Source organism: Oncorhynchus kisutch, linkage group LG22 (assembly GCF_002021735.2).
Source record: "Oncorhynchus kisutch isolate 150728-3 linkage group LG22, Okis_V2, whole genome shotgun sequence".
NCBI lineage: Eukaryota > Metazoa > Chordata > Actinopteri > Salmoniformes > Salmonidae > Oncorhynchus > Oncorhynchus kisutch.
In genome coordinates, this window is record NC_034195.2 from 13,639,928 (window position 1) to 13,667,441 (window position 27,514).

The 27,514-nt window shown below is 41.0% G+C and overlaps 1 protein-coding gene across 1 annotated transcript in view; it reads left to right on the plus strand.

Moving 5' to 3' along the window:
- Window positions 1–460: 460 nt before the first annotated feature.
- mrpl23 (mitochondrial ribosomal protein L23) overlaps window positions 461–27,514 on the plus strand; it is a 144,602-nt gene continuing 117,548 nt past the window's right edge. Inside the window, exon 1 of the mRNA XM_020456135.2 lies at window positions 461–597. Coding sequence (XP_020311724.1) covers window positions 581–597 — 17 coding nt within the window. The 5' untranslated portion in view covers window positions 461–580. The remainder of the gene's footprint in view (window positions 598–27,514) is intronic.

The following is a 27,514-nucleotide window of genomic DNA, read 5'->3' on the forward strand; positions in this document are numbered from 1 at the left end:
GCTATAATATGGACTTTTACCAAATAGTGCTATCTTATTTATACCACCCCTACCTTGTCACAACACAATTGATTGGCTTAAGCATATTAAGAAGGAAAGAAATTCCACACATTAACTTTTAACATGGCACACCTGTTAACTGAAATGCATTCCAGGTTACCACCTCATGAAGCTGGTTGATAGACTGCCATGCTTGTACAAAGCTATCATCAATGTAAGAGTGGCTACTTTGAAGAATCTCAAATATAACATATATTTGGATTTGTTTAGCATTTTTTTGGTTACTACATGATTCCATATGTATTATTTCATAGTGTTGACTTCTTCACGATTAATCTTCAATGTAGAAAATAGTAAAATAAAGAAACTCTTGAATGAGTAGGTGTACTGTATAGATCATGAATAAATACCGATTAATTAAACTTTTCTACTTTTAAATTGGTGACTTTTACTTTGAACATTTTCGATATTACGTGACCCGGAAGTACTTTTTTATTGTCGCTGTAGAGAAGCTTTTAGGAAGTCCTTGAAAATATAACACACACAGCCAGTTTATTTATCAAAACACGAGGCTACAACCATGGCAAGAAGATTAATGTAAGTTGCAGTTATTATATATAATGGCACTGTTCTTCAAGTCGCCTTCAGAAAAATCAGTCTGCTCACGTAGCAAACGTTATCTTTAGATGTAGGCTAGTTAGTTAGCTGCCGTAACTGTAAAGGTATCTAATACCGTAGCTAGCCAAATCGCCAGTTATTGTTGTAAAAAGACCATAGACAGAGGCAAGTAACGTTAGTTTAGTTTTCTGTAGATCAAGAAAGCTATCTTTAACTATTTATTTAGCTAGTTAGTTGCTTACTTGTCAAACTGTGTTGCTTTGCTGATTAACCTCAACTCCACGAGTTAAAGTGGAACTGACAGCGTTAACTGCTTTGAGTATATTAAGACACTCATGTCAGTCAATAGTATCAAATTCCCAGTTTATGCTACAAAACCAACTTTATAAGAGCTTTTAAAAATAAATAATATTTGACAAAAAATCCATGATGTGCGGCAGGTGATTAGAGCGTTGGGCCAGTAACCGAAGTGTTGCTGGACCGGAATCCCCAAGCTGACAAGGTACAAATCTGTCGTTCTGCCCCTGAACAAGGCAGTTAACACACTTCTTAGGCTATCATTGAAAATAAGAATTAGTTCTTAACTAACTTACCTAGGTAAAGAAAGGTTACATTTTAAATACAAATGTACAGTAAGGTGTTGTTGGCAGAATAGATGGATGCTGTTCAATGCATGATTCATATATTTCACCAATACAGTCCAGCTCTTCGTTGTGTGTCAAGCATTGCGCTGTTTCTGACTTCAAGCCTATCAACTCCCGAGATGAGGCTGGTGTATCCGAAGTGAAATGGCTAGCTTGTTAGCTCGTGCTAATAGTGTTTCAAACGTCACTCACTCTGAGTCTTCTAGTAGTTGTTCTCCTTGCTCTGCATTGGTAACTCTGCTTCGATGGTGGCTGTTGTTGTGTTGCTGGTTTGAGCCCAGGGAGGAGCGAGGAGAGGGACGGAAGCTATACTGTTACACTGGCAATACTAAAGTGCCTATAAGAACATCCAATAGTCAAAGGTTAATGAAATACAAATGGTATAGAGAGAAATAGTCCTATAATTCCTATAATAACTACAACCTAAAACTTCTTATCTGGGAATATTGAAGACTCATGTTAAAAGGAACCACCAGCTTTCATATGTTCTCATGTTCTGAGCAAGGAACTGAAACGTTAGCTTTCTTACATAGCACATTATGCACTTTTACTTTCTTCTCCAACACTTTGTTTTTGCAGTATTTAAACCAAATTGAACATGTTTCATTATTTATTTGAGGCTAAATTGATTTTATTAATGTATTATATTAAGTTAAAATAAGTGTTCATTCAGTATTGTTGTAATTGTCATTATTAGAAAAAATATATATAAATCGCCCGATTAATTGGTATTGGCTTTTTTGGTCCTCCAATAATCGGTATCGGCGTTAAAATCAAAATCAGTCGACCTCTGGTTGAGACTGGTGTTTTGCGGGTGCTATTTAATGAAGCTGCCATTTGAGGACTTGTGAGGCATTTGTTTCTCAAACTAGACACTCTAATGTACTTGTCCTCTTGTTCAGTTGTGCACCAGGGCCTCCCACTCCTCTTTCTATTCTGGTTAGTGCCAGTTTGCGCTGTTCTGTGAAGGGAATAGTACACAGCGTTGTACGAGATCTTCAGTTTCTTGTCAATTTCTCACATAGAATAGCCTTCATTTCTCAGAACAAGAATAGACTGACGCGTTTCAGAAGAAAGTTGCAAAAGGGTTTTCTAATGATCATTTAGCCTTAAAATTATAAACTTGGATCGTCTAACACAACATGCCATTGAAAGCCAGGAGTGATGGTTGCTGATTATGGGCCTCTGTACGCCTATGTAGATATTCTCAAAAAAATCGACCTTTTCTAGCTACAATAGTCATTTACAACATTAACAATGTCTACACTGTAGTGTTTTTAATGGAAAAAAGTGTGCTTTTCTTTCAAGAACAAGGACATTTCTAAGTGACCCCACACTTTTGAGCGGTATTGTATACTAGTTTCATTTAAGGACCCCAAAATTGACAGCTGCGCCATACAGGCTGAAAAATAGTTGGGAGGAGATTTTCGATGTACCGATTCCATGGCACATGGTTTATGAAGTGATACCCAAAACAGCGCTGGATTCAAAACTTAGTTTTTCATTTAAAATTATTATGCAAAATTCTTGCAACCAATAGAATGTTATAAACTCAGCAAAAAAAGAAAAGTCCTCTCACTGTCAACTGTGTTTATTTTCAGATAACTTAATGTGTAAATATTTGTCTGAACATAAAAAGATTCAACAACTGACACACAACCTGAAGAAGTTCCACAGACATGTGACTAACAGAAATGGAATAATGTGTCCCTGAACAAAGGGGGGGGGGGTCAAAATGAAAAGTAACAGTCTGTATCTGGTATGGCCACCAGCTGCATTAACTTGTTATGGCTGCAGGGGCAGTATTGAGTAGCTTGGATGAAAGGTGCCCAAAGTAAACAGCCTGCTCCTCAGTCCCAGTTGCTAATATATGCATACTATTATTATTATTATTATTATTGGATAGAAAACACTCTGAAATTTCTAAAACTGTTTGAATGATGTCTGTGAGTATAACAGAACTCATATGGCAGGGAAAACTAGGGAACGCGCTTTATGACTTTGGATTTGTTTACCAAACGTGCTAACAAAAGTAGCTCTTTGGACATAAATGATGGACATTATCCAACTAAAACAAACATTTAATGTGGAACTGGGATTCCTCGGAGTGCATTCTGACGAAGTCAATATTGATAATGCTATTATTTGACTAATGTTGACTACCCAATATGGCGGATATCTTTTTGGCTGCTTTGTTGTCTGAAAGCTGTACTCAGATTATTGCATGGTTTCTTTTTCCGTAAAGCTTTTTTGAAATCTGACACAGCTGTTGCATTAAGGAGAAGTGCATCTATATTTCCATGTCTAACAATTGTAATGTCATCGACATTTATAATGAGTTTTTCTGTAAAATGATGTGGCTCTCTGCAAAATCACCGGATGTTTTTGGAACTAGTGAACGTAACACGCCAATGTATACTGAGATTTATATAAAATATAAATATGCACTTTATCGAACAAAACATGTATGTATTGTGTAACATGAAGTCCTATGAGTGTCAACTGATGAAGATCATCAAAGGTTAGTGATTCATTATCTCTATTTGTGCTTTTTGTGACTCCTCTCTTTGGCTGGAAAAATGGCTGTGTTTTGGTGGTGACTTAACATAATCGTTTGTGGTGCTTTCGCTGTGGTGCTTTCACTGTTAAACCTATTTGAAATCGGACACATTGGTGGGATTAACAACAATATTACCTTTAAATGGTATAAGATACATGTATGTTTGAGGAATTTTAATAATGAGATTTCTGTTTGAATTTGGTGCTCTGCACTTTCACTGGCTCTTGTCATATCAATCCCGTTAACGGGATTGCAGCCCTAAGAAGTTAATTAAGTACTGCATACATCTCATGGACCTCACCAGATTTGCCAGTTCTTGCAGTGAGATGTTACCCCACTCTTCCACCAAGGCACCTGCAAGTTCCCGGACATTTCTGTGGGAAATAGCCCTAGCCCTAGCCCTCACCCTCTGATCCAAGAGGTCCCAGGCATGCTCAATGGGCTTGAGATCCGGGCTCTTTGCTGGCCATGGCAGAACACTGACATTCCTGTCTTGCAGGAAATCACGCACAGGACAAGCAGTATGGCTGGTGGCATTGTCATGCTGGAGGGTCATGTCAGGATTAGCCTGCAGGAAGGGTACCACATGAGGGAGGAGGATGTCTTCCCTGTAACGCACAGCGTTGAGATTGAGCTTGTTGTCATTGCAGGTAGTCCGATGATGCTGTGACACACCGCCACAGACCATGACTGACCGTCCATCTCCAAATCGATCCCACTCCAGAGTACATGCCTCGGTGGAACTCTCATTCCTTCGAAGATAAACGCTCATCTGACCATCACCCATGGTTAGACAAAACCGCGACTGAATGAAGACTTATTTTAACTTAAAATAATACATCAATAACAATCAAGTTAGCCTCAAATAAATAAAGCAACATTCAATTTGGTTTAAATAATGCAAAAACAAAGTGTTGGAAGTAAAAGTGCAGTATGTGCCATGTAAAAAAGCTAACGTTTGAGTTCCTTGCTCAGAACATGAGAACATATGGAAGTTGGTGGTTCCTTTTAACATGAGACTTCAATATTCCAAGGTAAGAGGTTTTAGGTTGTAGTTAATATAGTATTTATAGGACTATTTCTCTCTATACCATTTGTATTTCATATACCTTTGACTATTGGATGTTCTTATAGGCCCTATAGTATTGCCAGTGTAACAGTATAGCTTCCATCCCTCTCCTCGCCCCTACCTGGGCTCGACCCAGGAACACATTGACAACAGCCACACTCGAAGCAGCGTTACCCATCGCTCCACAAAAGCCGCGGCCCTTGCAGAACAAGGGGAATAACTACTCCAAGTCTCAGAGCGAGTGACGTTTGAAACGCTATTTGTGCGCACCCCGCTAACTAGCCCTTTCACATCGGTTACACCAGCCATTAGGCTGATGGGCTTGAAGTCATAAACAGCGCTGTGCTTGCGAAGAGCTGCTGGCAAAACGCACGAAAGGGCTGTTTGAATGAATGCTTACGAGCCTGCTGCTGCCTTCCATCGCTCAGTCAGACTGCTCTATCAAATCAAAGACTTAATTATAACATAACATGCAGAAATACGAGCCTTTGGTCATTAATATGGTAGAATCCGGAAACTATCATTTCGAAAACAAAACGTTTATTATTTCAGTGAAATACGGAACCGTTCGGTGTTTTATCTAACTGGCTGCATCCCTAAGTCTAAATATTGCTGTTACATTGCACTTCCTTCAATTTTATGTCATAATTATGTACATTTCTGGCAAATTAGTTTACAATGAGCCAGGCTGCCCAAACTGTTGCATATACCCTGACTCTGCGTGCAATGAACGCAAGAGAAATGACAGAATTTCGCCTGGTTAATATTGCTTGCTAACCTGGATTTATTTTAGCTAAATATGCAGGTATATAAAAAAAAATATATATATATATATATATATACTTCTGTGTATTGATTTTAAGAAAGGCATTGGTGTTTATGGTTAGGTACAGTCGTCCAACGATTGTTTTTTTTTCTCGCAAATGCGCTTTTGTTAAATCATCCCCCAGCGTTGCATCGATTATATGCAACGCTAGATAATCTAGTAATATCATCAACCATGTGTAATTACAACTAGTGATAATGATTGATTGTTTTTATAAGATAAGTTTAATTCTAGCTAGCAACTTACCTTTGTGTGCAATGAGAGGCAGGTGGTTAGAGTGTTGGACTAGTTAACTGTAAGGTTGCAAGATTGGATCCCCCGAGCTGACAATGTGAAAATCTGTCGTTCTGCCCCTGAACAAGGCATTTAACCCACCGTCCCTAGGCTGTCATTGAAAATAAGAATGTGTTCTTATTAACTGACTTGCCTAGTTAAATAAAGGTATAAAAAAAATTAAATAATTGGTGCCCAAAAATACCAATTTCCGATTGTTATGAAAACTTGAAATCGGCCCTAATTAATCGGCCATTCCGATTAATCGGTCGACCTCTAGTCTGAGCTCTGATGGAGGGATTGTTGGTTCCAGGTGTAGCTTGGGCAGTTGTTGTTGCCATCCTGTACCTGTCCCGGTTGTGTGATGTTTTGGATGTACCGATCCTGTGCAGGTGTTGTTACACATGGTCTGCTACTGCGAGGACGGTCAGCTGTCCATCCTGTCTCCCTGTAGCGCTGTCTTTGGCTTCTCACATTTCGGACATTGCAATTGATTGCCCTGGTCACATCTGCAGTTCTCATGCCTCCTTGCAGCATGCCTAAGGCACGTTCACGCAGATGAGCAGGGACCCTGGGCATCTTTCTTTTGGTGTTTTTCAGAGTCAGTAAAAAGGCCTCTAGTGTCCGAACTTTTTTCATAACTGTGACCTTAATTGCCTACCGTCTGTAAGCTGTTAGTGTCTTAACGACCGTTCCACAGGTGCATTAATTGTTTATGGTTCATTGAGCAAGCTTGGGAAACAGAAGATCTGTGAAGTTAATTTGAAAATCTAAATCTAAATCTAAATTATCTTTGAAGGCCAGGGTTCTGAAAAGGGGATGTTTCTTTGTTTGCTGAGTTTATATGGACAGAATCATTAGATCACTTGTTTTGGTACTGTCCATATGAAGCTTATTTTTGGTTGCAGGTTCATGAAATGCTGAAAACAATGCAACATTTACCTTGAATTAACTCTACAAATAGCACTGCTGGGTGATTAATAATACTCCTAGCAAAGGTATTTATCTTTAAATTATATTCTTTAGAAACTATAAGAGCAGAAAGGTTCAGCACTTTTGTGAAACAGCACAGTGGAAAAATATGGCAGCTAGGAATCAAAACTGGATGGTCTTCAGAGATAGATGGGAGGGGTTGAGGAGTGTAGCAGAATGCTGAGACTAAAAACAAACAAAATATAACTAATGAAAAATATGTTGCCCTTGAAATGTATGTATAAGCTGGAAGTGAAAGCTTAAATATTTTTGCCCATTATTTTACTCCAATTAGGGGAGGGATGGTTGGGTTAAGGGACATAATAATGACGTAGGGATGCAAATTTCAGTTAATTTTGCTGCCGACTAACTGACCCTCATTTAACAGGTCAACAAACAGTTAAATTTTTTCCCAAACAGTTAAATGACGTGACCAACAGAAAACACAATCAGAGATGTATATAATGACCAGATGTTTATATTTCCGCTCTAACATTGGGTGTCGTTCCAAGGCAGTCGACAAGCTAAGGCCCAAAATAAGCCCAGAGAAACGCATTGGACAGATTTTGGCGAGAGTGAAACCTCTCGCTTCGCCTCTTCCTGTCTTCCATACTGTTCCAGAACAGATGATCACTTTTGTTCCGTTTCTGTTCCTTGTAAATGTTCATTTATTTTCAAATTGCCCGGGTTAGAGGTTCCAAAACCCTTCTATGGATTTTATGTCTATGGCCACAACACAACAAGCTTTTCCACAGATAAAAAGAAGTGATAAGAATGGGGAAAAGGTGCTAGTGCATTGATAAGCACCCCAAAGACGGCATTTGGAAAGTGTTCAGACCCCTTCACTTTTTACACAATTTGTTATTTTTATCCTCAATCTACACAATACCCCATATTGACAAAGCAAATACTTAAAAAAAAAAAAATATATATATATATAGTACCATACTTACATAAATATATAGACCCTTTGCTATGAGACTTGAAATTGAGCTCCGATGCATCCTGTTCCCATTGATCATCCTTAAGATGTTTCTACAACTTGATTGGAATCCACCTGGGGTAAATTCAATGGATTGGACATGATTTGGCAAGGCACACACCTGTCTAGATAAGGCCCACAGTTGACATTGCATGTCAGGCCAAAAACCAAGCCATGAGGTTGAGGGAATTGTCTGTAGAGCTCCAAGACAGGATTGTGTCTAGGCACAGATCTGGGGAAGGATACCAAAACATTCCTGCAGCATTGAAGGTCCCTAAGAACACAGTGGCCTCCATCATTCTTAGGTGGAAGAAGTTTGGAACCACCAAGACTCTTCCTAGAGCTGGTCTCCCGGCCAAACTGAGCAATCGGGGGAGAAGGGCCTTGATCAGGGAGGTGACAAAGAACCTGATGGTCACTCTGATAGAGTTCCTCAGTGGAGATAGGAGAACCTTCCAGTGGAGATGGGAGAACAATCTATGCTGCATCTCCACCAATCAGGCCTTTACGGTAGAATGGCCAGATGGAAGCCACTCAGTAAAAGGCACATGACAGCCCGCTTGGAGTTACCCAAAAGGCACCGAAAGACTCTGACCATGAATAACAAGTTTCTCTGGTCTGATGAAACCAAGATGGAACCCTTTGGCCTGTATGCCAAGCTTCACTTCTGGAGGAAACCTGGCACCATCCCTACTGTGATGCGTGGTGGATTCAGCATCATGTTGTTGGGATGTTTTTCAACGGCAGGGATTGGAAGAGTTGTCGGGATCGAGGCAAAGTACATAGATCCTTGATGAAAACCTGCTCCAGAGCCCTCAGGACCTCGGACTGGGGCAAAGGTTCACCTTCCAACAGGACAATGACCCTATGCACACAGCCAAGACAATGCAGTCGTGGCTTTGGGACAAGTCTCAATGTGCTTGAGTTGCCCAGCCAGAGCCAGGACTTGAACCTGATAGAACATCCCTGGAGAGACTTGAAAATAGCTGTGCAGAGACCATCCAACCTGAAAGGGCTTGAGAGGATCTGCAGAAAAGAATGGGAGAAGCTCTCCAAATACAGGTGTACCAAGCTTGTAGAGTCATACTCAAGAAGACTTGAGGCTGTAATCACTGCCACAGGTGCTGAAACAAAATACTCAGTAAAGGGTCTGAATACTTATGTAAGTGAACTATTTCAGTTTTAAGATGTTCAATAAATGTGAAAAAATATCTAATCTTGTTTTTGCTTTTTCATTATGTTCTATCCTGTGTAGATTTATAAGGGGGGGAAATCTAGTTAATCAATTTTAGAGTAAGGGTGTAACATAACAACATTTTGAAAAAGTCAAGCGGTCTGAATACTTAATGAATGCACCGTACATCAGTGGAGGTTGCTGAGGGGAGGACAGCTCATAATAATGGCTGGCAAGGCGCAAATGGAATTTCATCACACAGACAGAAACCATGTGTTCGATACCATTCCACTAATTCCGCTCCAGTCATTACCACGAGCCCGTCCTCCCCAATTAAGGTGCCACCAACCTCCTGTGATTTATTTATTTATATATATATATCTGCATGTCATTGTGTCAGTAAGGGGAAAATACTCCATGAAACCTTCTTTACTCTTCAGTTAACAAGGACACACACACGCACTCCCTTCCTCACGCACTCATGCTGTTTCTCTCACTCTCATAAACACACACATAACACAATGCTCTTGGCTATTACGGTGACCGTATTATCACCAAACTGACGGTCACGAGTCATGACTGCAGTCCAATTCCACGTAACCGTTTAGTCACAGTAATTAGGCTTCTACGGTAGTTAGTAGCCGACCAAACTTGCTAACTGCCTGTTACTCAGCACTCTATTGTCTCTCATCACTCTGACATCAATGCAAATGTATCAAAAATCTATTCAAAAACCTCATGAGTTCCATGAGCTCATGTTGTGCAACATTTCTATAGGCTATGCAATTGTGTGAGTTTTGATGGCCTCTATTAAAAAGAGGAGGATCCCATACGCTTTCTATAGGCTAGGCCTATTACATTTTATTAATCAACTTTTCTAATTTTATGCACATTGCTCATTTTAACACAGGAACATAGCCTACCTGGCCGGCATGAAAATGAACCACAGGAAAAGTGCCCTCCATTTGCTATTTAAGTGCATAGATGACATATTTTTTCCCCCCATGGTCCTGTTTTGAGACAGGTGCATGATATAATGGTCCATTCTAAATCAAAACTAATTTCACACATATACAAATTGTATAACTGGTGTAGAGTTTAACTTGCATATGTAGGCTCCGTGTGAGTTTCAAGTTTGTGGAAGTTCATTTTCACCATAAAAATTCACCTTTTCCAATAATGAATTACATGCATAATTGCATTTTACGTCACTTTCGAGGACAGTTTTTTTTTTCTCCCACTAATTGATTGCATTTTGAAACATTCGCACTCATAGCTTACTGCCATGTATGTATTGCTGCGCTTATAATGTGAAAAAATGTCAGGGTTTTCATAACTATTGGCAATCTGCATTCTTTGTTGCCGATTATGGCCGATTACGTTGCACTCCACGAGGAGCCTGCGTGGCAGGCTAAGTACCTGTTATGCGAGTGCAGCAAGGAGCTAAGGTAAGTTGCTAGCTAGCATTAAACTTATAAAAAAAACAATAAATCTTAACATAATCACTAGTTAACTACACATTTAACTAGCTTGTCCTGCGTTGCATACAATCAATGCGGTGCCTGTTCATTTATCCTCAAATCCCAGCCTACTTCAAGATTGCCAAACGGGTGATGATTTAACAAAAGCACATTCGCTGTGTATATTTTTTAAACCTGCATATTTAGTTAAAATAAATTCATGTTAGCAGGCAATATTAACTAGGAAAATTGTCACTTTTCTTGCGTTCAGTGCAAGCAGAGTCACGGTATGTGCAGCACTTTGGGCCGCCTGGCTCGTTGCGAACTGTGTGAAGACTATTTCTTCCTAACAATGACCACAATCAATTTGCCAGAATTTTACGTAATGATGACATAACATTGAAGCTTGTGCAATGTAACAGTAATATTTAGACTTAGTGTTAACAACCGTTCGATAAAATACGGAACGGTTCCGTATTTCACTGAAAGAATAAACATTTTGTTTACAAAATGATAGTTTACGGGTTTGACCATATTAATGCCCTAAGGCTTGTATTTCTGTGTGTTATTATAATTAAGTCTATGATTTGATAGAGCAGTCTGACTGAGCTGTGGTAGGCAGCAGCAGGCTCGTAAGCATTCATTCAAACAGCACTGTCCTGCATTTGCCAGCAGCTTTTTGCAATGATTGAAGCTAGTTAACTACACATGGTTGATGATATTGCAAGTTTAACTAGTGATTATTTAAGATACGTTTAATGCTAGCTAGCAACTTACCATGGCTCCTTGTTGCCTGCACTCACGTAACAGGTGGTCAGCCTGCCACGCAGTCTCCTCATGGATTGCAATATAATCGGCGTCCAAAAATGCCGATTACCGATTGTTTTGAAAACAACATGAAATCGTCCCTAATTAACCTCTACTATGAATCCTACCTTTTGAAGCACATTTCATGAGTAGCAGACCCTTTTCCTTTCTTCCTGTGCCAATCAAATTTGCCGAAACCTACTGTCAAGTTACCAGGTTGTTAGCTATCTACAGTTGAAGTCAGAAGTTTACATACACTTGTGTTGGAGTCATTAACTCGTTTTTCAACCACTCCACGAAATTCTTGTAAACTTCTTGACGCTACCAATCCCTGTAGCGGGATAATTTTCGTCTGCAACCGCTGAAATCATGAAATCACAAGTGCAATATTTTGAAACGCAGCTTAGCCTTTTGTTAATCACCCTGTCGTCTCAGATTTTGAAATTATGCTTTACAGTGTAAGCAATCCAAGCGTTTAAGTTTATTGATAGCCTAGCATAGCACAGTTTGTTTGTCGCATTATGTTCAGAAATCCACAGGAAAGAGAGGTCACGACAACGCAGACAGATATTCGGAAATTCCAAATAGTCTTCATAATGTCCACAGAAACATGTCAAACAGGTAAAAAAACGTTTTTTATAATCATTCCTTAGGTAGTTTGTAAAAATATATAATCGATAATATATCAACCGAGTGTGTAGCTTTTTCCATAACAGCGGGAGGAACAATGGCCGCTTCACTCAATTGCGCACCATCTCACTCTGAGAGCCCCCACCTCTCTACTTACGCAATGTGATCCTTCATGCTCATTTTTCAAAATAAAAGCCTGAAACTATGTCTAGACTGTTGACACCTTAGGGAAGCCACAGAAAAAGGAATCTGGTTGTTATCCCGTTAAATGGAGGACAGGCACGTATAGGAACACAGGGGTTTCAAAATAAGAGGCTCTTCCTGATTGGATTATCCTCAGGCTTTCGCCTGCAATATCAGTTGTGTTATACTCACAGACAATATTTTTACAGTTTTGGAAACTTTAGAGTGTTTTCTATCCTAATCTAACAATTATATGCATATTCTTGCATCTGGTCATGAGAAATAGGCCGTTTACTTTGGGAACGTTATTTTTCCAAACATAAAAATAGTGCCCCCTAGCTTCAAGAGGTTTTAACAAACTATAGTTTTGGCAAGTCGGTTAGGACATCTAATTTGGGCATGACACAAGTAATTTTTCCAACAATTGTTTACAGACAGATTATTTCACTTATAATTCACTGTATCACAATTCCAGTGGGTCAGAAGTTTACAAACACCAAGTTAACTGTACCTTTTAAACAGCTTGGAAAATTCCAGAAAATGTCATGGCTTTAGAAGCTTCTGATAGGCTAATTGACATCATTTGAGTCAATAGGAGGTGTACCTGTGGATGTATTTCAAGGCCTACCTTCAAACTCAGTGCCTCTTTGCTTGACATCATGGGAAAATCAAAATAAATCAGCCAAGACCTGATTTATTAATTGTAGACCTCCACAAGTCTGGTTCATACTTGGTACCTTCAGGCGTTTGGAAATTGCTCCCATGTTCATCTGTACAAATAATCGTACGTAAGTATAAACATAATGGGACCACGCAGCCGTCATACCGCTCAGGAAGGAGACTCGATCTGTCTCCTAGAGATGAAGTACTTTGGTGCGAAAAGTGCAAATCAATCCCAGAACATCAGCAAAGGACCATGTGAAGATGCTGGAGGAAACGGGTACAAAAGTATCTGTATCCACTGTATAACGAGTCCTATGTCAACATAACCTGAAAGGCCACTCAGCAAGGAAGAAGCCACGGCTCCAAAACCGCCATAAAAAAAGCCAGACTATGGTTTGCAATTACACATTGAGACAAAGATCGTGCTTTTTTGGAGAAATGTCCCCTGGTCTGATTAAACAACAATATAACTGTTTGGCCATAATGACCATCGTTATGTTTTGTAGGAAAAAGTGGAGGCTTGCAAGCCAAAGAACATCATCCCAAACGTGATGCACGGGGCTGGCAGCATCATGTTGTGTGGGTGCTTTGCTGCAGGAGGGACTGGTGCACTTCACAGAATTGATGGCATCATAAGGAGGAAAATGATGTGGGTATATTGAAGCAACATCTCAAGACATCAGTCAGGAAGTTAAAGCTTGGTCGCAAATGGGTCTTCCAAAGTTGTGGCAAAATGGCTTAAGGACAACAAAGTCAAGGTATTGAAGTGGCCATCACAAAGCCCTGACCTCAATCCTATAGAAAATATGTCGGCAGAACTGAAAATGCGTGTGTGCGAGTAAGGACGCCTACAAACCTGACTCAAGGTATTGAAGTGGCCATCACAAAGCCCTGACCTCAATCCTATAGAAAATATGTCGGCAGAACTGAAAATGCGTGTGTGCGAGTAAGGACGCCTACAAACCTGACTCAGTTACACCAGCTCTGTCAGGAGGAATGGGCCAAAATTCACCCAACTTATTGTGGGAAGCTTGTGGAAGGCTACCCAAAATGATGTTTGACCCAAGTTAAACAATTTAAAGGCAATGCTACCAAATACTAATTGAGTGTATGTAAACTTCTGACCCACTGGGAATGTGATGAAAGAAATGAAAGCTGAAATAAATCATTCTCTCTACTATTATTCTGACATTTAACATTCTTAAAATAAAGTGATGATCCTAACTGACCGAAAGACAGGGAATGTTTACTAGGACTAAATGTCAGGAATTGTGAAAAACTGAGTTTAAATGTATTTGGCTAAGGTGTATGTAGACTTCTGACTTCTTCAACTGTGGGTAACATGACTGAACAACGTTGTTAGTTTTCAGACCAATAATTAGTGACCTGGGATTAGTTTAAAACTGCCCGCGACATGGTTTGTGAAATTATATGAAATGCGTGGGAATCAACATAGAAAGAAAGAAAAACAGGCTTCTCCCGTAATATGGGTCATTTAAAAAAACAACTGTTTTGGCTAGAGACAAGTCGTTTCCCTTGTTATAAAGCTGCAAGCATGCCTGTCACAAAGTGGTGTTGACTGCATGACAGTGAACAAAGTTTACTCTGACTGGTCTGTGCTCATAGTTAAAACAGGCAATGAAATGATACAATGTATAAACATTTCTCCGGAATAGACAGAGAGAAGCAGATGAGTGGGGCTGGTAGGGGATGCGGCTGGCTGATTACAGCTGCCACGTGATATGTGCCTGAAAGTGAAGTGGGTATTGGACCTGCGCATACAAGAGACTAGTGGCTGTTGCTTAAATTAAACAGATTAAAAAAAATATATAAAGCTGACTTTATAAACATTTTGAACAGGCGCCCACAGGTTCTTTGGATCGATAGGGCTGAAAAATGTGTTAGTATCATACGAAACGGTACTACAGTATTCTAAAATGTTATCATAAGTTTCATGACGTTTTGGTACCATGATATTACCGGTATAACGTGCAACACTTGGCTACTGTACTGAACGTTACAAGCATTATTCAGAAGATAAGGAGAGAGATGTTTAATTAGCTAGAGAAGAAAGGATTAACTTGTTCAATGCTACTTGAAGTTTTAATATGCAGAAATAGCTCTGCCATTTTCTGGTTGTAAAATTATAATAGCTTGCCGAATTTCTGATTGTGACAAAATAAGCACTCATTGTGTGAAGAATGATTGGTCTATTTATCACATTTTCACGTTTAGGTTTATTAACTACAAAAAGGTAATGTGTTTTATGATGCCGCTTTGCACACACAAGCTTGTTAGCTATCTAGCTCAAACGACATTCAAAGTCCCTGCATAGAAGCCACTCTCTTCCTAGGTATAATTCTGTGGACCTAATTCAGATTAGGTTAGTTCTGAAGGATTTGTTGCCATAGAAATATACCTAGCTAAATGGTGAGCCACTTTCATTGTACCAGTTATCCTGAGTTGAACCTTGCCTGGAAACATTGCGTTGAATTCAATGTTGGGCAGAAATGAGCATTTCAATCAGGAAAGGTGATACAAATATATTTGAATGTACTTTTCTGGTTGTCGGTGCGGTTGGTACTTTTGCAGGTAGGAATGTGAGTATATATCCACAGGAAAGTGTAATTACATCAACTTTTCAAAGCTCTAGTAGTACGTTCAGATTTCTCTCACTTAAAGCATGCGCACAAGATACAAATCTGCCTGAAATGCTATTCAACATCTGGGTTCCAGATGAAGTTGTACCCACAGTTGACCGAAGTTACCTCGCCAACTCCTTAAACCTGACTATGTAGTATAGGGCTTAGGACGAAGCCCTCTGTTGAGAGGATCTGGGAGAAAGAATGGGAGAAACCCCTTAAATACAGGTGTGCCAAGCTTGTAGTGTCATACCTAAGAAGACTCCAGGCTTAATTGCTGCCAAAGGTGATTGAACAAAGAGCTGAGTGAAGGGTCTTCAAAATGTATTTTTTAAAATACATTTTCTAACATTTCTAAACCTATTTTTCTTGTTGTCATTATGGGCTATTGTGTACAGATTAATGATGAAAAAAACATGTTTAAATCGGTTTTAGAATAAGGCTGTAATGTAACGAAGTGGATAAAGTCAAGGGGTCTGAATACTTTCCGAATACACTGTATTTCCGGGTCTCTGGCAGGCAGTTCCAAATGCTATCTGTGGTCAAGAACGCTGAGTTTATCTCAGCCTAACTTTTTGACCCTGATGGAGACATGGATCACCCCAGAGAACACTGCTGTCCAGCTGCTCTTTCTTAATCTGACCATGTTTTCTCTCCTAGTCCAAGAGCATTTGGTCGTCGCGTTGGTGGTACAGGTCTACTCATTTCTCCTAAATGGAGATTTTCTCTCTTCTCCCTCATCTGTCCATCTCCTCATTTGAATTCCATGCTTCTCTGGTGGACATTCCTTCAGTCGGCATGCCAATTGCACGCTTGAAACATCTGTGGCATTGTGTTGTGACAAAAGTTCACATTTTAGAGTAAACCTTTTGTCCCCAGCACAAGATGCAGTTGTGTAATGATCATGCTGTTTAATCAGCTTCTTGATTTGTCACACCTGTCAGGTGGATGGATTATCTTGGCAAAGGAGAAATTATCACTAATGGGGATGTAAACACATTCATAGTTCACCCAAATTACCATGTAAGAAGTCCATGGTTCAGGTAGGACCACAACCCATGCTTTGGTTTTGTTAATCTTCTTGCTTAATAACCAGTAGTCAGAACCTGGTAATATCAGGATGTAGAATGGGACCCAACAACTTCAATAACTAACTTCTCTGCGAGTCAGGCCGTTGATAGAGGAGTGTAAAGTAGGCTAATAAGCCTATACAATTTGATAGACAACACTAACTATAGCTGGGATGATATTGAAAATTACCGACATTGCCCTCATTACCGAAGCAATTTTGCTAATGTTGATCATTTTGGTGACTAGGGTACACAATGTTTCTGCAGATGTTTTTGTTCCAAAAACCATTATTTGGTTAACAGTAATGTGCATCAACCTGCTTACTGCTGTCATGACGTTGGCCTGGGGGGTAGGTTTATGACAGTCATAAATACCTCTTCCCCCCTTTTTCCTCTCTCTACCCTACTGATGTTACATTTGCAATCCCTTGGTTAACATAGAGATTCTGGGAACATCAGAAGGTGGGGGGAAATAAACTTTTTTCTGGTAATCCAACCAACTGAACGTATGCGGTGGTACTTGATGAATATGATGTCAGTTCGGTTGTCATCTGAGACATTCTCATGAATGATAAGATGACATAAACTCTACAGTGGAAAGTCTACACATCAGACTTATCAGATTCACATGGAATTGCTGTTCAATTTAAATGTTTGAATATTAAATTATTCGTGATGGGATGAAATGTGATTTTAGCTTCTAAAATGTTTAATTTGGGTTTTCATAAGATAGGGTTGTGCTCAATCAGTGGCCCGCCCCTGTGAAGGGACATGGGCTATAAAACTTTTCAAACACGCCCTCCTCTCCCTTCCTATATAAGCCCTTGACAACAATATAACATCCTGTTAGGACGACGGTCCGATGTCAGAATGGTTCAGATAATAACTACAGAACGAAGCCAACATCAATGTGAGCTTTGGTTGCGAATGGTATGAACTTTAAACTCTTGTTCACTACATAAGTGATACCTCCAAGCCGTTGAGTTAGCAACAGCCGCTGCAAACGAGGGTTAGGAAGGAACAGACAGACAGTATCCTGTCTACCACACAACGACGTTACTACAACGTATTCAATTTACCAGCAGAGATATTCTTCAAGGGACAATAGACTCGGTTGGGCAACACGGCCTTCCATCTACCACTAACTTACCGAAGCGCAGCTCAGAGTAAATATTTATTGCATTTTCCTTTTCCAAATGGGCGGTAATTTAGAATGCGTAAGATACTGTATTTACGATAGCACAGCTTCGCACTTTGTTCCTCAGTCTTCCCGCTCTTTCACTCAATCCCGCCCCTTTTCTTTTGTGTAACCAGCTGTCATATCTGTTCCGCCCGCTAGGTACGTTTTCCTTTGACGTAATTTGTAATCAATTTAATTGTGTATGTGTAATTTTGTGTGATTAGTTGGGTATTTAGTAAATAAATAATTAAACCCAATTTTGTATTGCTGATTCAAATTGTTAGCCAGGGCTCGTGGAGATATCTGAAAGTTGTAAATTCTTTTAAGTTAAGATGACGATTAATATTGACTGCTATTGATGTAAAATATTACTAGGTCTTTAAGAGTTTTTTTTCAGAAGATAACAGCTCTATAAATATTATTTTGTGGTGCCCGACTCTCTAGTTAATTACATTTACATGATTACCTCAATCAGGTAATATTAATTACGGAGAAATTATTTTATAGAATAGCATGTCATATCACTTAATCTGGCATAGCCAAAGACACGACACTGCAATGAAAGTATATTCCCTTTCCCAGTTTCATGTCTGACTCACTCCCACTCCCCATAGGTGGGTATTAATGTGCTACTGTGTGCTGTATTCTTACTCAAGTAATTTCTGAAGAAAGTAACTTACATTTTACCAAATCACTACAATTACATAGATTTATATTATTATACTGTCGCTGTTGGATGAAAACCTCACAACTCCAAATTATTATTTTTATTATTATTTTTCCTACCTGAATCAATACTATTGGTTCCCCTTTACTTCTATATGAACGTTTCACGACCCTTTGATCAACGAAATGTATTCAATATACAGTGCCTTGCGAAAGTATTCGGCCCCCTTGAACTTTGCGACCTTTTGCCACATTTCAGGCTTCAAACATAAAGATATAAAAAAAAAATATTTGCACGCCCAATTTTCAGTTTTTGATTTGTTAAAAGAGTTTGAAATATCCAATAAATGTCGTTCCACTTCATGATTGTGTCCCACTTGTTGTTGATTCTTCACAAAAAAATACAGTTTTATATCTTTATGTTTGAAGCCTGAAATGTGGCAAAAGGTCACAAAGTTCAAGGGGGCCGAATACTTTCGCAAGGCACTGTAGCTTGTCATCAACCACGCTCAAGGAGATTGTGAAAACGTCTATCATACATGTCATATTTCAATACTGGCGATGTCCTAATGCGAGAGCTTTTCTTCTCTCAGATAAACCGTTGATCATATTTCTGTGATATTCATACCTTTAGAAATGTGTAATTTAAGAGGGCCCACCACATTTCTCCTTTGTGTCTGCCTCTTCAGTCCAGGGTGCATTACATGGTGCCGTTGCGAATGTCAGACTCCACTCTGCGAGGCACATCGATCTGCAGGTTCAACATGGTGAGATTGTAGACTCCTAAATTGATAGTGCAGTTTGTTTTAGGTGATTTTATTCTAACCATCTACTTCACATGCAGATATTGACTTTGTTATTGTGTGCAGCTACATTTGTAATACTCCAAGTATTTCTCAGATACCCTGAGTATTTAAAACATAAGGAACACCTGCTATTTCCATGACAGACTGACCAGGTGAAAGATATGGTCCCTTATTGATCTCACTTGTTAAATCCACTTCAATCAGCGTAGATGAATAGGGAGAGACGGGTTAAAGAAGGATTGTTAAGCCTTGAGACAATTGAGACATGGATTGTGTATGTGTGCCATTCAAAGGGTGAATGGGCAAGACAAAAGATTTAAGTGCCTTTGAACTGGGTGTGGTATTAAGTGCCAGGTGCACCGGTTAGAGTGTGTCAAGAACTGCAACGATAAACTGTTTCCCATGTGTATCAAGAATGGTCCACCACCCAAAGGACATCCAGCCAACTTGACACAACTGTGGGAAGAATTGGAGTCAACATGGGCAGCATCCCTGTGGAACGCTTTCAACACCTTGTAGAGTTCATGCCTCGACGAATTGAGGCTGTTTTGAGGGCAAAAGGGGCTGCAATTCAATATTAGGAATGTTTTCCTAATGTTTTGTACACTGACTATAATTCTGTTGTTGGAATTGTGTTTTTTTAGTGTGAGCGCAAATTAAATGGATAGTTAGCTATACTGAACAAAAATATAAACGCGAGTAAAGTGTTGGTTTCATGAGCTGAAATAAAAGATCCCCAATTTTTTCCATATGTACAAAAACTGTATGTCTCAAATGTTGTGCACAAATTGGTTTGGTAATCCATCCACCTGACAGGTGTGGCATATAGGGTTGCACATTTTGGGGAATATTCAGAGGTAGAAACTTTCCACGGGAAATCAAATCAAATCAGATCAAATTTTATTTGTCACATACACATGGTTAGCAGATGTTAATGCGAGTGTAGCGAAATGCTTGTGCTTCTAGTTCCGACAATGCAGTAATAACGAACAAGTAATCTAACTAACAATTCCAAAAAACTACTGTCTTATACACAGTGTAAGGGCATAAAGAATATGTACATAAGGATATATGAATGAGTGATGGTACAGAGGAGCATAGGCAAGATACAGTAGATGGTATCGAGTACAGTGTATATACATATGAGATGAGTATGTAAACAAAGTGGCATAGTTAAAGTGGCTAGTGATACATGTATTACATAAGGATGCAGTCGATGATATAGAGTACAGTATCTACGTATGCATATGAGATGAATAATGTAGGGTAAGTAACATTATATAAGGTAGCCTTGTTTAAAGTGGCTAGTGATATATTTACATCATTTCCCATCAATTCCCATTATTAAAGTGGCTGGAGTAGAGTCAGTGTCGTTGACAGTGTGTTGGCAGTAGCCACTCAATGTTAGTGGTGGCTGTTTAACAGTCTGATGGCCTTGAGATAGAAGCTGTTTTTCAGTCTCTCGGTCCCAGCTTTGATGCACCTGTACTGACCTCGCCTTCTGGATGACAGCGGGGTGAACAGGCAGTGGCTCGGGTGGTTGATGTCCTTGATGATCTTTATGGCCTTCCTGTAGCATCGGGTGGTGTAGGTGTCCTGGAGGGCAGGTAGTTTGCCCCCGGTGATGCGTTGTGCAGACCTCACTACCCTCTGGAGAGCCTTACGGTTGAGGGCGGTGCAGTTTCCATACCAGGCGGTGATACAGCCCGCCAGGATGCTCTCGATTGTGCATCTGTAGAAGTTTGAGTGCTTTTGGGGACAAGCCGAATTTCTTCAGCCTCCTGAGGTTGAAGAGGCGCTGCTGCGCCTTCCTCACGATGCTGTCTGTGTGAGTGGACCAATTCAGTTTGTCTGTGATGTGTATGCCGAGGAACTTAAAACTTGCTACCCTCTCCACTACTGTTGAATCGATGTGGATGGGGGGGGGGGTGTTCCCTCTGCTGTTTCCTGAAGTCCACAATCATCTCCTTAGTTTTGTTGACGTTGAGTGTGAGGTTATTTTCCTGACACCACACTCAGAGGGCCCTCACCTCCTCCCTGTAGGCCGTCTCGTCGTTGTTGGTAATCAAGCCTACCACTGTTGTCGTCCGCAAACTTGATGATTGAGTTGGAGGCGTGCGTGGCCACGCAGTCGTGGGTGAACAGGGAGTACAGGAGAGGGCTCAGAACGCACCCTTGTGGGGCCCCAGTGTTGAGGATCAGCGGGGAGGAGATGTTGCTGCCTACCCTCACCACCTGGGGGTGGCCCGTCAGGAAGTCCAGTACCCAGTTGCACAGGGCGGGGTCGAGACCCAGTGTCTCGAGCTTGATGACGAGCTTGGAGGGTACTATGGTGTTGAATGCCGAGCTGTAGTCGATGAACAGCATTCTCACATAGGTATTCCTCTTGTCCAGATGGGTTAGGGCAGTGTGCTGTGTGGTTGAGATTGCATCGTCTGTGGACCTATTTGGGCGGTAAGCAAATTGGAGTGGGTCTAGGGTGTCAGGTAGGGTGGAGGTGATCTGGTCCTTGACTAGTCTCTCAAAGCACTTCATGATGAGCACTTCATGATGACGGATGTGAGTGGAATATGTGAGTGGAATATATGGGAATTAATATTAATTCCATTTAAATGTGATGTTTTTTGCATTGGATATAACCTCATCAAAAAAATAAACGTTCTCTCACCGTCAACTGTGTTTATTTTCAGCAAACTTAACGTGTAAATATTTGTGTGACATAACAAGATTCAACAACTGAGACAAACTGAACAAGTTCCACAGACATGTGACTAACAGAAATGGAATAATGTGTCCCTGAACAAAGGGGGTGGAGTCAAAATCTAAAGTAACAGTCAGTATCTTGTGTGTCCACCAGCTGCATTAAGTACTGCAGTGAGATGTTACCCCACTCTTCCACCAAGGCACCTGCAAGTTCCCAGACATTTCTGGGGGGAATGGCCCTAGCCCTCACTCTCCGATCCAACAGGTCCCAGACGTGCTCAATGGGATTGAGATCCGGGCTCTTTCCTGGCCATGACAGAACACTGACATTCCTGTCTTGCACAGAACGAGCAGTATGGCTGGTGGTGTTGTCATACTGGAGGGTTATGTCAGGATGAACTTGCAGGAAGGGTGCAACATGAGGGAGGAGGATGTCTTCCCTGTAACGCACAGCGTTGAGATTGCCTGCAATGACAACAAGCTCAGTCCGATGATGCTATGACACACCGCCACAGACCATGACTGACCCTCCACCTCCAAATCAATCCCGTTCCAGAGTACAGGCCTCAGTGTAACGCTCATTCCTTCGACGATAAACGCTATTCACCCTTGGTGAGACAAAACCGCGACTCGTCAGTGAAGAGCACTTTTTGCCAGTCATGTCTGGTCCAGCGACGATGGGTTTGTGCCCATAGGCGATGTTGTTGCCGGTGATGTCTGGTGAGGACATGCCTTTACAACAGACCTAGAAGCCCAAGTACAGCCTCTCTCAGCCTATTGTGGACAGTCTGAGCACTGATGGAGGGATTGTGCTTTCCTCGTGTAACTCGGGCAGTTGTTGTTGCCATCCTGTACCTGTCCCGCAGGTGTGATGTTCGGATGTACTGATCCTGTGCAGGTGTTGTTACACTTGGTCTGCCACTGTGAGGACGATCAGCTGTCCGTCCTGTCTCCATGTAGCGCTGTCTTCGAGGTCTCACAGTACGATCATTGCTATGTATTGCCCTGGTCACATCTGCAGTCCTCATGCCTCCTTGCAGCATGCCTAAGGCATGATCACGCAGATGAGCAGGGATCCTGGGAATCTTTCTTTTGGTGTTTTTCGGAGTCAGTAGAAAGGCCTCTTTAGTGTCCTAACTTTACACAACTGTGACCTTAATTGCCTGCCGTCTGTAAGCTGTTAGTGTCTTAACGACCGTTCCACATGTTCATGAATTGTTTATGGTTCATTGAGCAAGCATGGGAAAGGGTGTTTAAACCCTTTATAATAAAGATCTGTGAAGCTATTTGTATTTTTACGAATGATCTTTGAAGGACAGGGTCCTGAAAAAGGGACGTTTCTTTGTTTGCTGTGTTTTCTACCATATCATATGGACTTTAAACGATCAAATTAAAGAAAGTCACACACACCATGTATAAACTCCCAGCAATTGAATTGGTATTTACTGACTTTTTGGCATCACTGTGCCTTTCTCAGGGTAATGTAGACAAATAGTGCAACCAATGACAATAGTGAGGGGTGTGTCGTAATGATTTAAGTTAATAAAATGAATTAGTGAAACTGTTAGTATATGGCATTTTAAATATATTATGCTATTGCTATCATATAGAAACATAATGGAATGTTGCACATCATATTAGCATCAACATATATTATTGTTTCGTTCAATTTCACATAATTTCATACACTGCTCAAAAAAAATAAAGGGAAGACTAAAATAACACATCCTAGATCTGAATGAATGAAATATTCTTATTAAATACTTTTTTCTTTACATAGTTGAATGTGCTGACAACAAAATCACACTAAAATTGGAAATCAAATTTATCAACCCATGGAGGTCTGGATTTGGAGTGACACTCAAAATTTAAAGTGGAAAACCACACTACAGGCTGATCCAACTTTGATGTAATGTCCTAAAAACAAGTCAAAATGAGGATCAGTAGTGTGTGTGGCCTCTACGTGCCTGTATGACCTCCCTACAATACCTGGGCATGCTCCTGACGAGGTGGCGGATGGTCTCCTGAGGGATCTCCTCCCAGACCTGGACTAAAGCATCCGCCAACTCCTGGACAGTCTGGTGGATGGAGTGAGACATGATGTCCCAGATGTGCTCAATTGGATTCAGGTCTGGGGAACGGGCGGGCCAGTCCATAGCATCAATGCCTTCCTCTTGCAGGAACTGCTGACACACTCCAGCCACATGAGGTCTAGCATTGTCTTGCATTAGGAGGAACACAGCGCCAACCGCACCAGCATATGGCCTCACAAGGGGTCTGAGGATCTCATCTCGGTACCTAATGGCAGTCAGGCTACCTCTGGCGAGCACATGGAGGGCTGTGCGGACCCCAAAGAAATGCCACCCCACACCATGACTGACCCACCGCCAAACCGGTCATGCTGGAGGATGTTGCAGGCAGCAGAACGTTCTCCACGGCGTCTCCAGACCTGTCACGTCTGTCACGTGCTCAGTGTGAACCTGCTTTCATCTGTGAAGAGCACAGTGACGAATTTGCCGATCTTGGTGTTATCTGGCAAATGCCAAACGTCCTGCATGGTGTTGGGCTGTAAGCACAACCCCCACTTGTGGACGTCGGGCCCTCATACCACCCTCATGGAGTCTGTTTCTGACCGTTTGAGCAGACACATGCACATTTGTGGCCTGCTAGAGGTCATTTTTGCAGGGCTCTGGCAGTGCTCCTCCTGCTCCTTCTTGCACAAAGGCGGAGGTAGCGGTCCTGCTGCTGGGTTGTTGTCCTTCTACGGCCTCCTCCACGTCTCCTGATGTACTGGCCTGTCTCCTTGTAGCGCCTCCATGCTCTGGACACTATGCTGACAGACACAGCAAACCTTCTTGCCACAGCTCGCATTGATGTGCCATCCTGGATGAGCTGCACTACCTGAGCCACTTGTGTGGGTTGTAGACTCCGTCTCATGCTACCACTAGAGTGAAAGCACCGCCAGCATTCAAAAGTGACCAAAACATCAGCCAGGAAGCATAGGAACTGAGAAGTGGTCTGTGGTTACCACCTGCAGAACCACTCCTTTTATTGGGGGGTGTCTTGCTAATTGCCTATAATTTCCACCTGTTGTCTATTCCATTTGCACAACAGCATGTGAAATTTATTGTCAATCAGTGTTGCTTCCTAAGTGGACAGTTTGATTTCACAGAAGTGTGATTGACTTGGAGTTACATTGTGTTTAAGTGTTCCCTTTTATTTTTTTGAGCAGTGTATTTGTGAGGGAGGAGATAGTAGAATTTTAACCATCCAACTTCTCCCTCAAATACACAGGCATTGAGTATGTTGCTCTACCAAGGAGAGGAGGTGACATCGAGATCTTACCACTCCAAAGGGAGGCTTACTGGATATCCTGTCTAAAAACATTGACCCCTAGTGGTCTGAATATTGACTTTGGTCTCAGGCCCTTATGAACAATTATTTATTTTATGAACAAGTCTTATAAATGTATATATTCTTTCTACAGCTTATTAGCGTACACCTAATATGTTCCCCCTGTTGACGATGCTCATTATACATTATATACACATGAAATGAAATACGAAATTATTATGTGAAATTGAATGAAACAATAATGTATGTTGATTGATGCTAATATGATGTACAATAGTCCATGATGTTTCTATATGATAACAATAGCCTAATATATTTAATATGCCATATACTATTTAAAAAAAAAAAGTTTAACTCATTCATTTTAATTAACTTAAATCATTGACACACCCCTCACTAATGTCATTGGTTGCACTAATTGCACTGCTTGCTTTCATAACCTGGTTCAAGTATTCATGACATTACCCTGAGAAAGGCCCAGTGATGCCGAAGTGTTGGTACAAACACATTAAATTGCTGGGAGTTTATACATGGAGTGTGCGACTTTATGTTGATAGTTTATTCGCCGTTAGTTAGCACCTCCACACAAACTATTTTTTTCTGGCAGTGCGCCAGCTCTTGTTTTCTAATCTACCGTATCATATGGAGACAAACGTAAACCTTTTACCTTATGATAGGTAGACATAATTGTAAATGTTTAAATCCTTCCAATATAAATTTTAAACTATTTAGTTACGAATTGAACTTTAATTAAAGTAGTTGACTCTTCACGTGGGATGAATTCACTGAACAACAAAAGGGAGTATTGAATGATCCCCAATGATCCATCTCCCAAAAATATTTTCAACATGCATAAAATGAACCAAAGCTTCACTTTCTAGGCTGTCTTCCTCTCAGGCTTCCATGTCTTCTCCCTGGACCTCCTCAATGTCCACCCCTTGAACATCTGACTCTCAGGCCTCCTCGTCACTGTCAACGATGGCTCGTTGTCGGGCTCAAAAAGCCTACAATTTGCCCGGATGGCCACCAATTTTTCAACCCTTGTATTGGTCAGCCTGTTGCATGCTTTGGTGTGTTCCCAAACAAGCACCAGTTGCGCTTTGAGGCGACTGATGTTGTTGGGATTTGGAGGATGATTTAGGCAACGGGGTAAAGAGCTTCAGATCCACAAAGTCCCTTCACCAGGTGGCTGATGAGATATGTTGGCACGACTGCCATATTGCATCTCCATCCCAAAGCCCTTACTTTGAAGTGTACTTTGCCAGACTGCCAAGAACCTTGCCCTCTTCCAGGTCCAAGGTGGTGAGACACAGTAGTGATGACACCATAGGCCTTGTTGAGCTCTGCACCAGACAGGATGCTCTTGCCAGCATACTTGGGGTCCAACATGTATGCTGCGGAGTGTATGGGCTTCAGGCAGAAGTCTTCATGCTTTTTGATGTATTTCAGAACTGCAGTTTCCTCTGCTTGGAGCAACAGTGAAGTGGGCAGGGCAGTACGGATTTCTTCTCTTACATCTGCAAGCAAAGTCTTAATATCAGACAGGATGGCATTGTCTCCCTCAATTCAGGCTGCTTACCACTCTCTCCCAAAATACATCATCCAGGAGGATCCTCTTGATGGGGCTGTCCATATTGGCATACTGATATGGCCATTTCTTGGAGAGACTCCTTCCCCTCCAGGAGACTGTCAAACATGATGACAACACCACCTCAACGGGTGTTGCTGTGCAGCTTCAATGTCGTGGTCTTGTTCTTCTCACTTTGCTGCTATATGATGACCCTTCAAATAGCTAACAATTTCCTTGGCTCTCTTGTAGAGTGTATCCATTGTTTTCAGTGCCATGACGTCCCTGAGGAGCAGATTCAATGCATGAGCAGCACAGCCAATGGATGTGATGTAAGGGTAGGACTCAACTTTAGACCAAGCAGCCTTCATGTTTGCATCATATTCGGTCACCAGTGCAAGTACCTTCTGTGGTCCAAGGTCATTGACTGCCTTCAGCTCATCTGCAATGTAGAGACCGGTGTGTCTATTGTCCCTTGTCTGTGCTCTTATAGAATACTGGATGAGGTGTGTAGATTATGTAGTTAATTTTTCCTTGCCCACAAACATTTGACCACCCATCAGAGATGATTGCAATAGTCTGCTTTCTCTATGATTTACTTGAACTCTGTTGAACTCTGCATCCAGCAAATTAGTAGATAATGCATGTCTGGTTGGAGGGGTGTA